The sequence below is a fragment of the Thunnus albacares genome, chromosome 24, assembly GCF_914725855.1.
Source record: "Thunnus albacares chromosome 24, fThuAlb1.1, whole genome shotgun sequence".
Lineage (NCBI taxonomy): Eukaryota > Metazoa > Chordata > Actinopteri > Scombriformes > Scombridae > Thunnus > Thunnus albacares.
In genome coordinates this window covers 15,986,014-15,999,162 of record NC_058129.1, presented here as the reverse complement: position 1 = coordinate 15,999,162, position 13,149 = coordinate 15,986,014, and the positions used below count along the sequence as shown (strand labels likewise).

At 38.1% G+C, this 13,149-nt stretch overlaps 1 protein-coding gene across 2 annotated transcripts; it reads right to left on the bottom strand.

The window, feature by feature from the left end:
- Positions 1-305: 305 nt before the first annotated feature.
- zgc:112023 (PI-PLC X domain-containing protein 1) lies at positions 306-3,905 on the bottom strand. Of its 2 annotated transcripts, none has more exons than XM_044345134.1 (7): positions 3,604-3,905; positions 2,833-2,969; positions 1,891-2,016; positions 1,601-1,756; positions 1,133-1,245; positions 892-962; positions 306-705 (listed from the first exon to the last, which is right to left on the bottom strand). In XM_044345134.1, exons 1-7 carry the CDS (start codon positions 3,704-3,706, stop codon positions 632-634), a joined length of 780 nt encoding a protein of 259 aa, XP_044201069.1. In that variant the 5' UTR covers positions 3,707-3,905; the 3' UTR covers positions 306-631. The 2 variants fall into 2 exon arrangements, with proteins under 2 accessions (XP_044201069.1, XP_044201068.1); XM_044345133.1 differs by having other exon boundaries at positions 306-773; positions 3,604-3,904.
- Positions 3,906-13,149: the final 9,244 nt, after the last annotated feature.

Here is a 13,149-nt window from a genome sequence, read left to right as displayed (position 1 = left end):
TCATTAAACATTGAGAGCTGCAAAAATAGTAAATGTGCTCAGTATTATTTATTCATAGTATTTATTCATATAATGTATGAAAAAATCTCATTAACATGCATTAAAACAAAACAATATAAAATGCATTTGGGAAAAACTGAATATGTACACATTAGAAATAATACAGTGATGATACTGTGCATAGTGTACAGGTACCAATACACAGTAAAATGTGCCAATAGTGCCATGAGAGTGAAATGTATAAATGTGCACTTCCAGCAACAAAATGTATCACAATGTGTCACATGATTAAACATAAACAAATGTGTGCACTCTCCAAGTGCATGCCATTCATATTTAATACTTAAATGGACACACGTGCAAACACCGATGCTTTTTGAGAGAAAAAAGACATACTGAGGTGACAGACATGGAAAAGGTCTAACTCAGGATCGCAGTCCGGTTACTATGGCAATAGCCAGTGGCATCTGAAGGAAACGCTCCTTGCATCCTGCAGACAGGACAGGAGGGTTGAGCCAACTTTCAAATGGAGCCTGCTTCACCCAGCAGTTTGTAATTTAGGCTGATCACAAGCGAGCAGAATTGACTGATGGCTACAAAGTCGCAGCAGAGGATGTTGACTCCGCCCACCTCAGGTCCAGGTCGCTGCTCGCTTGCCCAGCGGAGTAGCAGTGAAAGAGCCTTTGTCGTCATCTTCCTCAGGTTCTGGAAGGGATGGAGGAGGACATAGGGAGCATCTTCTGTCAGGTTCAGACCACTGACATAAAAACCAGCTAGAAAACAAAACAACACAGTGAAAAAGTCAGAAAAAGATTAAAGAAAACATGTTGCCAGAGGTTCAGATTAATGAAAATAAAACCAAAGTCAGTAATCCACTAAAATAAAACTTACCTGGTCTCCCTCTATGTTTCTGATCCTCTAGGTAAGCAATCACCTTCTTAGGGTCTGTGCTGTCAGCATACCTGGAAACAGTTGTTTTTTAAATTTGATTCATAGCAAATATTTCTAAAGAGAAGTCTCTCGCAAAGATGACAGTGTTATTTTATATTTGAGTTTAGAATTTATGTAATTTATTTATTAAAAACCATTACAGACACTATCTTAAAATCATCTCTGCTGTGTATTTATTTACCAGTAAGGTATTCCTGTCCACAGCTCAGGGTGCTGCTGCAACATCTGCTGGTTGTCATAGGAAACAATGACCTGCTGACCTCTGGACCAACAGGAACGCAGGGTGGGACTGTCCTGCATGTAAAGACACAAACACATATGCAAACAGAACTCCCTACATTCAAATTTTACTTTTTTCAATAGAGAGAAAAACAGAGGGAAAATACTCGTCACAGTTTTCAAGAGCACAAAGGAATGTCTTCAGATGTCTTGTTTTGTCTGAACAACAGCCCAAAACCCAATTAAAAATGTGTAAATTTAATTTACAAAGATAATAAAACAGTGAAAATCAGCAAATCAACATTTGAGCATTAATCAATTCTCAAAATTTTAAATTTTCTGTCGATCAGCTAATCAATGTATCACCAAATCATTACAGTATTATCTCAAACAATTTTCCATCTCTCTCCCTCTCTTCCAGCCTTGTTACCTGTGAGGAGCAGAGTTTTTCTCCAAACAGAGATAGGATGTAATCCACAAGGCGGGTGTGATCTCCATCAGTCAGCGAATCAAAATGTGTGCAGGAAATGATTACGATCTCTTTCGGATGAGCATCCAACCAGGTAGCCAGTTCCTCCAGAGCCTCCTGCACACACACACACACATCACAATGTTTTATACTAATTAATTAAGTTTGTTATTTCTGTTTTTACACTTGTGGTGCAAGCAAACTTGAGACTGCATGTAATGTGAGGAGGGGCTGTGCATGAGTGCGAGTACCTTGACAGTCAGCAGTGTGTAGATGCCGTGGGCAAAGAACAATTTGACACCTTCTGCTGGTTTCCTGGCAATCCGCAGGTCCAAGAACCGAATACCAATATCACACTGATCACTGAGGACAGATTGCTACACACACACAGAAGAGACAGAGAATAAACACAGAAATATAAAAACATGTACAGCCACAGACAGCTCTCTCACAAAACTTGTAATTCAATGCAAGTGGCAGTAACTCCGGTTCTAAGGCCATTGATTGATAAAAAAAAACTAATCATCAACTAGTGTGATAATAGAGTACTGGTAATTTTTTAAGCAAAAATGTACTGCTTTTAGACTGTCAGATGTGAATATTTCCTGGGTTTCATAGCCTTCCACAACATTAAACTGAATATCTTTGGGTTTTGCACTGTTGGTCTAACAAAAAACAGTGTATTGAAGTTGGGCTCTGGGAAATTGTGATGGACATTTTCCACTATTTTCTGACATTTATAAACCAAACAATTTGATATATTCAATCAATAACAGAAATTAAAAAAAAAATGTAGCTGTATGTAAAAGTATTCCTAACATCATGGAAACTAAAATACCAGGAAGACACCAAAAAAAAGGACAATTTGCAACTGACTCTAAAAGGAGCAAGACTGTGATTCGAACATGATCCTCTTGTAAACTGACATCAAAGAAGTTTAGATGAATCTGTTCAAATTTGTTTATTACACACAGAGAGTTTGCCTGCTTATGAGTCATTGTCATATTGACATAATTGACACTGTGCATACTGTATAGTCTATTAACTTGTAAATGTTTGACTTTATGAGTTAACGAGCGCCATCTGAATGCACCAATTTACTTGTGAAAGAGGTTCAAGCTGGCCTTCAAATCCTCTGAAAGATAGGCTACACATCTTTTTGGGCCCCTAAATTGTGACCCATGTAACAATACCTGTGTGGTAGCCCATCGGTAAACACAGGGGCGAGTCCAGCAGGGAAACAGCCTGTCTGTCAGTCTGAGGAGGCAGGGCTCTGATCTAAGCACAGGAGAAGAGACATCCAAACAGAAAGACATACTGTCGTGGCTTCCTGGAGAGATATGAAGAGCAGTCAGACATTCACTTTTGGTAAAACGTATGTAAATGAACAACACTGCAGTTAGCGTCTGATTCACAGCTTCCAATTGGGGTTAAGGGAAAAGTTAAGGGAAACATAAATAATGATATTTAGCGGCGAATTCTCCACTTACACTTATGAAAACGTGTTGGACTTCTAAGCAAAACCCTTACCTCTGCTTAAACTCACTTTCAGAGTTGTGAAACCTTTATGTTGCTGATGAAAACTGAAAAAAGGGTGATTTCACTGATAATTTTCCATCCAGACCACATTGGACCTGGTCCAGATCAAAAACCACTATACTTAGACTTGTCAAATCTGGACTAGATTACCAAGCATACTCCTGAGAGTCATTAAAACACAGTTTCAGATTTTTGAAACTTTTATTCTATTTGTGAAAACTGAAAAAAGGGTCATTGTTATAATGAGTCTCCGGAGTCTCTTTGGTAATCTAGTCCAGATTTGACAAGTCTACGTATAGTGGGATTTTGATCTGGATTGGGAAAAAGGTCTAACTCTCACGTGTAAGTGGTGAAAAAACGGAGAATTGGCTGCTGAATACCATTACTTTTGGATTACGTGTTAGCCCCCAGTGTTTCTGTTTTACCGGGTAGAGCCAGGTTCCACAGCGGCACATCCAGCAGCTTCTCCGGCAGACGCGACATCCAGTCCGGGTTTTCTACGAGCTGTAGCTGCTGTTTGTCTTCCATGATTTTCACCTCAAATACTTTACTTTTTCACCGTCTCGCTGCTCAGTTTCATGTTTTCTCTTTTCATTACTTCTGTTTACCTTGCTCCTTCGCCTGGTTTTGAACGCAAACACCGTTTGTTTACATACTCTTCCGGGTTTTCTTTCTGCTAGTGGTAGTCTAGTCCAGCCTAGCACGTCTTGTTATGAATTTCAAAATAAAACCGGAAGAAGTAAAGCGATGGGTACTCACCATTAGTGATGGAAAGTAACTAAGTCCATTTACCCAAGTACTGTACTTAAGTACAATTTTGAGGTGCTTTAGTCTCATGATACCAGACAATTGGAGGTCTCTGCCTACTAAAGGCTTGGGATTTCTAAATGCATGGTAGTTGATTGAACAGTGGCGAGAACGACCGCTTACAAGCCTACGCCCCTTTCAATTTGTCAAGGACATGCCTTACCGGAAATGTTCAAATTATCCAATATTTGCCAAAAATCAAAGATTAGAGAAAAAGCCCAAAAACTGAAACAGATGTGTGTATCAGAACTTTGTTTTTTCCTCTTTCCTCTCCCATTAATCATCTCACAACTTCTCTGATTTATCTGCTGACCCTTTGGAGGGGCCAAACCCCTAGGTTAGGAACCCCTGGACTAAACTAGCTAACTGTATATGAAGTAGTTCAAACTAGCTCCACCTCCAGCAGCTACAACAGTAATATGCTGCTTACAAACTGATGCTTTTGTATTAATAATCTAATGATGTCATATATAATGATATCAGTCAGCCCAAACCACTACTTTTACTTAAACTACATCAAGCTGATAATACTTATGTTCTTTTAGTAAGTAGGATTTTTCATGCAGGACTTTTATTTGTAATGGAGTATTCTTATATTGCTGTATTAGTACTTTTACTGAATTAAAAGATCTGAGTACTTCTTCCACCACTGCTGACCATTAGAGGATCCCTTCATAATTCACTTACAATGAACAAAATCCACAGTCCTCTTTCTGCGCAAAAATGTATTTAAAAGTTTATTTAAAGCTAATATGAAGCTTCAGCTGTCCAAATGAGTCAAATCAAGTAAATATCATTCAACGTTACGGTCTTTTTAGTGCCAAAGTCCCTCTTTCTGTTACTGTACTTCCACCACAGCTCAACAGAGAAGCACTGTCCGAGGAAACACAAAGAGGGAATTTGATGATAAAAAGACTGTAAATGTGGCAGATGTCCACTTGATATGACTAATTCAGACTGCTGAAGCCTCATATAAGATCAACTTTTAGATGTATTTTTGCACAAAATGACGGTGGACACACTGTGGATTTTGTCCCCCATCACTTACATTGAAAGAACATTAGACGGGGATCTTTTAATAGCCATTGTTAACAGGAGGAATGATTAGGAAAACCCCTTTCACTGTTCATATGGACATCTGACTGTTGTTTTTGTTTTAAGACAGACTTGAAAAATTGTGAAACTATCCTTTAAATTAACCTGAGCATCTCAGGTTGTGTGTGTGTGGCTATACATCTGTACATCTGTTGACCAAAGAAAAAAATGGTTAAAACTTGGTTTTTGGGTTGAGGATAGAATTATGACTTGGTTAATAAGTTAATTAGGATGCAGACAGAAATCATATTCACTGTCCTCCAGTGGTCACTCTCCATCATGCTGGAATTCACTGGAATTGTTTTAACCCTCCACTGAACTCCTGGTTTTTAATGTTTAGATGTAGACTTGTGGACATTACTTGACTACTCAATTCTACACCAGTTTTCCATAAATGAAATTAAAGCCCTCACAGACTATTATGTTTCACAAATGAAAAAGTAGTCAGGCACTTTAGATGAACTGCATTCCTTGATAAACAATTTATCTCATTAGCTATAATCCTGATTATCCTGTATCTCGTGATATGCTATATTTAAATTCTCCAAACAGTTTCTCTTAAAACTTTAGCAAACTGGTATCCCTAGGTGAAGGTTTGTCTGGGAAAATGTATACAGCTTAATGAAATGACCTTTAAGAGCATTGTGTTGTGTTGAGTATGATCTCTTAATGGTTATATTGTAGGTCCAGACATGGCTTATTTCTGTGTTAATGACCGGAGGTTATCATCACATAATCACTGATCCATATTATTGTTTTTGATTAGAGCCTTATTAAAAGAAAAGGCCCCTCTCTCTGGACCAAATATAACTTATTAGGCAAGGCCAGGCAAGTTTTTTCATATAACACATTTCCAGAATAAGTGAATTCAAAGTGCTTTACATAAAATTTGAAAAAGCATTAAAATAAGATATAAAAGAAACTATAACTATATGAAAGAAATGCAATACAAAAAGACTAAAATAGAAAATGAAAATATGCTAAAATTGGACAAAACAGAACAGAAGAATAAAAACCTACAGTGTAGTTACATGCCTTCAATATGAAAATGTATCTTAAGTGCTAATAACATTATTCAGATTTGACCTTTGATTCATTTTTTTCTTGCTCTTGCTTTTTTCTTTAACTGTTTCTTTTGCTCACTTTTGTTATTGTTATTAGTTGTATCTTGTCTGTGCAATGTTTATGATTATACTTCTTGACTGAATCTGAGATTTTCATAATCCCCTTGGCTTCCTTCCTCCCCTGCACATACACATGTTTAATTTTATTATTCTATAGTAGTATGTGTAGTATTATCATAAAGTTTCAGTTGTACAAACAAATGTATCTTGTAAAAAATATAAATAGTATCTACAAATGGAGTTATGGGCTAAAAAGTTGTCACATCAGTGATATTTTGGGGGAACCTAACTTTCAAATTAATCACAGTTTTCAAGACTTGCTCACCAGAGGGCAGCAGAGAAGTAATAGATGATTCTCACAGTATCATAGTTTCAGTGCTGCTGTTTAAATCACAATGTGGTTAGTTATGTGATGTGACTTGACCCTTTTTGATATACCAGAGCTTTAACTCCAAACAATATGAAATGTATGATTTCGGGACTATGGTTTGAGTTGTCTCTGGACCATTATAAGTTACAATTATTTAAACTCTCTGTTGTGATAGTTCATTGGTACCAGAATACTGGCTGAATTAATTTTGTTTATTTTCATTGGTTTCGTTAATACATGTTTTAGCTTATCTGATTTTAAACTAAATGCAGCCACTGCGAACAACAGAAATGCAAGTGTACATGCTCAAAAATTAAATAATGTCTACTTGTTGCATAGTATGGGGCATGATAATGTCAACCAATTAGTTTTCTTAGTTTCTTGCTTTATGTCAATATATTGTAGATGTCTGAAAAGGTAACAATTCAGCAACATACACACACAAAAGATTAGACTAAATGAACAATGAACAAAAAGATATATATAATTTTGCGTGTGTTTTTCTCTCGGGATCCTTCAGATTTATCTTGTGACCCTTTAAGAGGTCTTGACCCTAAGCATAGGAGCCACTGCTATAGTGTACTTCACTTTTCTTATTGCAGTATTTTTAAAATCCTCTCCGAAGGGCTTAAGGACTGACACAGAAAAGGAGCAGGGACCCAACCTCCACATGATCTCCTCCTGTTACACAATTAGATTATCCTAATATTACACACTGCGTGTTGGTGTGCAAAGCTGGACCGATGCAAAAAGAAAAACATGCATTTTTGTTGCTTTGTTTTTAACAAAATGTTAAATTTTGATGCATTGTAAATTAAATTCTTCATAAACCCTAGAAAACTCTTTAATTATTGATACAGCTCTAAGTATTTTCTGTCTTCATGTGTGTTTTGTGCCACCTAAATCAGGCTAAGGACAAACGAGTGGCTGCTGTTTAGCACTTTTATGACGAGCAGTTTCTCAGAACCATTAAAAGAAACAGTTCTTCTAACAACAGGGAATGAACTGTAGCTCTCTCCACCAGCCAACAAGTTTAAATAAGGCTTGTATTCGCAGGAGCTTTATTGATGACATTTTTCTGTTACTTAACCAAATTAAATTCTTATCAAATCAGAAATTCTCATCAGAATGAAGAGTTGAGAGTTGCATGAAAACATACAAGCAAAGTAATCCTATCATATGATAGTTAACCATATTAGTATTTCAGTACCAAGGATGCAAAGATAAGAATATTCTGTCTGTAAACTGTGATGGGTGAACAGTCTAGAGCAAGACACTGACATGACATCTAACCTCCCTGTGAATGCACCAGAATGAAATTCAAATACAATCCAATCTGATGTTTTTTGTTTGTGTGTTGTTTTTAACATATTTCCCCCAAACCTCTCCTGTTAGTATATCTAAACTATCCAAAAAGACTAATGACAAAAATGAACAAATACAACAAGAGTTCCATCCACATTGATATGCTTCTTCTTTAACATAAACAACAACAAGTCTCTTTCTGTTGTCAGACAACTGAATTTGATTTGATCAATCAGAATTTCTTAAAATTATTATTTTATAATAAGAATATTGCCTGTAAAAAAATATAAATTACATAATTTAAAAAAAAATAATGTTTATAGGGACATAGCCTGGACCAATACCATATTTCATAGTATTTATAGCCTAAACTAGTTTTAAAAAATACCAAACAGTACAAAACAAACAATGATGCAATAAAAATACCTCAAAAAACACCTGTTCATCCATAACAACATGTCTGATGTCTGTGATGTGAGGCGTAATCAGCTATACTGACAGTTAAAATGAGTGTTTTTTTTCTATACTTACGTACTTTATTTCAGTAACATTTTGAATGCAGGACTTTTACTTGTAATATGGCTTCTTTTTTTTTTTTACAAGGACTACACACAAAGGATCTGAATTAGGGATGCACATATTGGATTTTTTGCTGATATCCAATATGCCAATATATTCCAACTTTTTTGGCCAAATGCCAATGCCACTACCAATATATGCACTTTTTTTCCACCTAATTGCAGAGAACATCAAATCTCTCCTGTAGTGGAATTAACATATTATTATGCCCATTCGTATTGTGATGGCCCGCTGACAGAAAACTACTTCAACTTAGGTTATGTAAAATGCCATATTTATTTTTTAGTAACATTTTCTTTCAAACAAAACCTTCATCCTACTTAAACAGGCTTGGATGATGCTCTCCCTGAGACAATCCTGACAATAGCCACATCCAGGGCAAATTTGACTTTTTACACAAGTTGCAAAGTAAATAAATGTAATCTCTGTCCACGGGGATCATGTGAAAGTAAATGCATTGTACAACTGTCCAGCAATTCAGACTAATTGAAAGAACATAAATAGACATAAATAAATGTGATCTCTGTCCACAGGGACCATGTGAAACTAAGTATATTGTACAACTTGGCTTTATCAAAGGACTGGAGAAGAGGCTGCTGACAGGTTTTTTCCCTGGTGCCTGTTTCTCTTTGTTCTTCACAAATTTGTCGTAATGATCGGGATGATGGTTCTTAAGATGGGCAATTAAATTTGTAGTGTTGAAGGAATGTGATGACTGATTCTGAGCAATCATTGCAAATAGCAACTTTGCTATCCATTTCGGACACTGTAAAAAAAAACCCACACCATAGACATATGGTTGCACCCTCTTTCATACTCAACACAAGAGATGTGATGATGTCGCACTGCATGGGTACATGGCTTTTGGGAATAATTAAACGTCGTTTTATCAGCCTGTTATATCAGCAGAAATGTTCATTTTTGGTCGATGTCAATATTACATTTTAAAGCCTTTATTGGATGGTATCGATGACGTGCCGATATTATTGTGCATCTGAATATTTCTTCCACCTCTGGCAACAGCTCCTCCCTGGTTGATGGATACATGTTGCCCCTCAGACAACATACATCCATCTGAACACCATAATTTCCGTATGAAACTCTAAAGTAAATCAAATGTTTTACCACTATCAACATTAGTAATAATAATAACAATACATTTATTCTATTCTATTAATAACATAGAACACACAACATAAAGAAAATAGTAATGAGAGTTAAGATGAAAAAGCCTTCCTGAACAGAAAGGGTTTTAGGCCTTTTTAAAAAGAGACCAGGGTCCGTACTACCCCCAGATAGTTAGGAAGGCTGTTCCACAAGTGTGATGCAGCAGAGCAGAAGGGTTGATCCCCCATGGTGCGGAGCTTAGTACTGGGGGCCTGGAGGAGCAAGCTGCTGGCAGATCTGAGGGTTCGGATGGAGGTTTGTGGTATTATCACTTCCTGTAGGTAGGGAGTAGCAGGACTTTGTAGTCAATCCTGAGGGAGACAGGGAGCCAATGCAATGAAAACAGAATTAGTGTTTTGTGTTTGTGTTTTCGCACTCTCATCAGGATCCTGGTAGCGCTGTTCTGAATGTACTGGAGCTTCTGGATGCTCCTGCCAGGGATCCCTATGAAGAGCACACTGCAGTAGTCCAGTCTTAAGGAGATAAATACATGGACACGTTTCTCTGCATCTGACAGGGTTAGAGAGGGGCTGAGTTTAGAGATGTTTTTGAGATGGTAGAAAGAGGTTTTGCATAGATGTCTTATATTGTTATCAGAGATCAGTTGTGGGTCAAACCTAACACCCTGATTAGTGACTGAGGAAGAAAGGGGGATGTCCTGTTCACCAAAGGTGAGATGAGGTATGGGGGATGACTGAATCTGGTGTGGGGTGCCAATAAGGAGAGTTTCAGTTTTGCTGCTGTTTAACTGGAGGACATTTGTGCTCATCCAGGCCTTCATCTCCTCAAGACAGGTGCTGAGGCGTGATGTGGCTGCAGAGGGGCTTGGGGCAGTTTTGATGTACAGCTGGGTATCATCAGCATAGCAATGAAAAGACATCCCATGTTTGCTGGTGACACATCCAAGGGGGAGCATGTAAAGGGTAAACAGGATGGGGCCGAGAACCGATCCTTGCGGAACACCACAGGTGACAGGAAGCGATCTAGACCTGCATCCTCCCAGTGAGACAAACTCAGTCCTAGAGGAAAGGTAGGACTGAAACCACTTAAGTGCAGAGTCTGACAGTCCAGTGGTGGTGTGGAGGCGCTCTAAGAGGATAGTGTGATCCACAGTGTCAAATGCAGTGCTCAGGTCAAGGAGAATCAGGAGAGAAGGGGACCCTGCAGCTGCCATCAGCAGGTCATTCACAACCCTGAGCATAGCTGTTTCAGTGCTGAACGAAAACCTGAAAGAAATTTTTCAAATAGGTAATTGTGTTTAAGGTGGTCCTAAAGTTCAGAAGCAACCACCTTCTCCAACACCTCGGACAGGAAAGGGAGGTTAAAGATAGCTCTGTAGCTAGCAAGAACTTCTGGGTCCAGGGTGGGCTTCTTGAGGAGGGGGCAGATAACAGCGACCTTGAGGGCAGATGGAACACTACCAGTTTGAAGGGAGAGGTTGGCAGTTTTGGTGAGCAGGGGGCTGAGAATGGGAATGTATGATTTTAGCAGAGCTGTTGGAATGGGGTCCAGTGCACAAATACGGGGTTTCATATTCCTTGGACTTCCTCAATGTGGCTCTGCCTCACGGCAGTAAAATGGAGTGGAGACAGAGAGTCAATGACAGGAGGAGGCAGTGAAGAAAAGGTGGACATGAGAGAGCAGATGTTTTTGACCCTGTTCTTGAACAGGTCAATGAAACTGTTACATTGCTCTTATGTAACCTCAATTGGTAGATCATGTGTTCTTTTCAATGATATTAGATGTCCTGAACTACATTTTCTCACCTCCATGCACTGGTGACGTCTCTCTGCCCTTAGCTGCTGTGAGTGTCCTCAAGTCAAAATCCTGTGTATTTATTACAGCCCTGGGTTATTAGATTGATTCTCATTTGAAGAAGCAAAAACACAACAGCTTTACAGCCAATTGCATATTGTATTAGACATGGTCCAGGCAGTCTGACTTCACTAAGTAACGTTATAAGGAAATGTAGGACACACAAATTTCATTAAACAATTTTATGTACTGTACCTTACCTCTATTTTGTCCTCACAGTTTGCTCTACTAGCCCAGTGTCACACAAAAAAAAATCTATTGTTGTAATGTCACACGTAACATTTAATTCAACTGGTGGTTTGCTGCACAGTGCATTGGTATTGAAATACCATTCTCAATAAGATAATATTATTCCATCATATGGACTAAAGATTGATTCATTGTTAGTCAGAGCAAATTGGGTACATACTGTGTAGTCATGGTCAATGCCTTGTGCCAAGCAGACTGTGTTTCCTTAGTTTTTTTTTAATGGATGGCCAGTGGCTGTAGGGTTTGACTTGGATTATTAATTTATACATTTTAAGAAGACTGAAGGTGAAAAGCTCAGAAATAACCTGGTTGAAGAGCTGAAGCTGGCAGAATACATAACTGTGAGCTTAAAAAATACTTTAGGGATATCTTTTCTCATTTATTGAAAGCATTCTATGAAAGCCTGGAGAAGACATGTTTCATTATCTCATAAAATGCAGGCTGATAAAGATTATATTAGACAACAGTTCTCTTCACATTTCTGGAATATATGGAGGTCTGAGAGGACACTAGTAAAATTGTTCAGGAGGAAGTTTTTTGTGATCTTGACGTCACAAGTCATTTTGAAATAATTACACTGTGATCATGAGAAATCAGTTCTGACAGCTTGTTATGTGGTCTCAGGATAATTATTTGCTATGCCGACATCACAAATAATATGACAAGCTGCTTTTGTTAGATTTAAGCAATATCACACGAGAGAGAGTGCTGCTATACTGAATATCAGCACGGCTGTGATTCAGTCATAGGCAGTAGGCCATAGGCTGAGTGACAAAGAGAATCACAGCCGTGCTGATATTCAGTACAACAGGACAACCTCAAGTGTGATATTGCTTTTATACAACAGTTCTACAAGTGCCATTTATTAGTTAACAGCAATAAGCAACAACAGATTATGATTTGTTTGTTTATTTAATCATTTATTTGGCTCTGCCAACACAAATAGTTCCACAACTGGACTGTTGTCAACACATAAACATTTTCCTGCACACTAGCTTGCTACTTTGTGTAGGTCTACATGTTACTGCATGTTACTGCATATGTTTCCATTTACTGTGCAACCAGTGAAATAAGAGTCTGTTGACAGACGCTTTGGTGGCATGTGTGATTCTGATGAGTTAACCGCTTGATCAGACAGTACGTTGCTCCATCATTCCCTGTTCTCCATGAATTTTCTCCAGTTACTTTTTAGTGAGCTTTCAGACCTGCAAGACAAACAGGTTTTTTGTTTACAGGTATATTTTTTATGTTCAGCGATTCATTATGAATCACAATTCACATCATAGTCTTTGTATGTTTATAGAAAGCATCTCATCTATGCCCACTGACTGCCATGATCTCCCTTGCCTTGAGTCCCGCATCAGACTGTTTCTGTATGGCAGTGGTTCTCAGGCAAGGCAGGTAAGGTGTGTGTGTCCCTGCCTCACATCTGTGTAACTGAGTAACATCTGTGACAGCTG

Excerpts from the sequence above, each read along its gene's own strand:
- zgc:112023 (XM_044345133.1), bottom strand. The coding sequence starts at position 3,706 with ATGGAAGACAAACAGCAGCTACAGCTCGTAGAAAACCCGGACTGGATG. Across the intron at positions 2,017-2,832 it reads ACCGATGGGCTACCACACAG|CAATCTGTCCTCAGTGATCA; the intron begins GTATTGTTACAT and ends GTGTGTGTGTAG. Across the intron at positions 1,246-1,600 it reads AAAAACTCTGCTCCTCACAG|GACAGTCCCACCCTGCGTTC; the intron begins GTAACAAGGCTG and ends CTTTACATGCAG.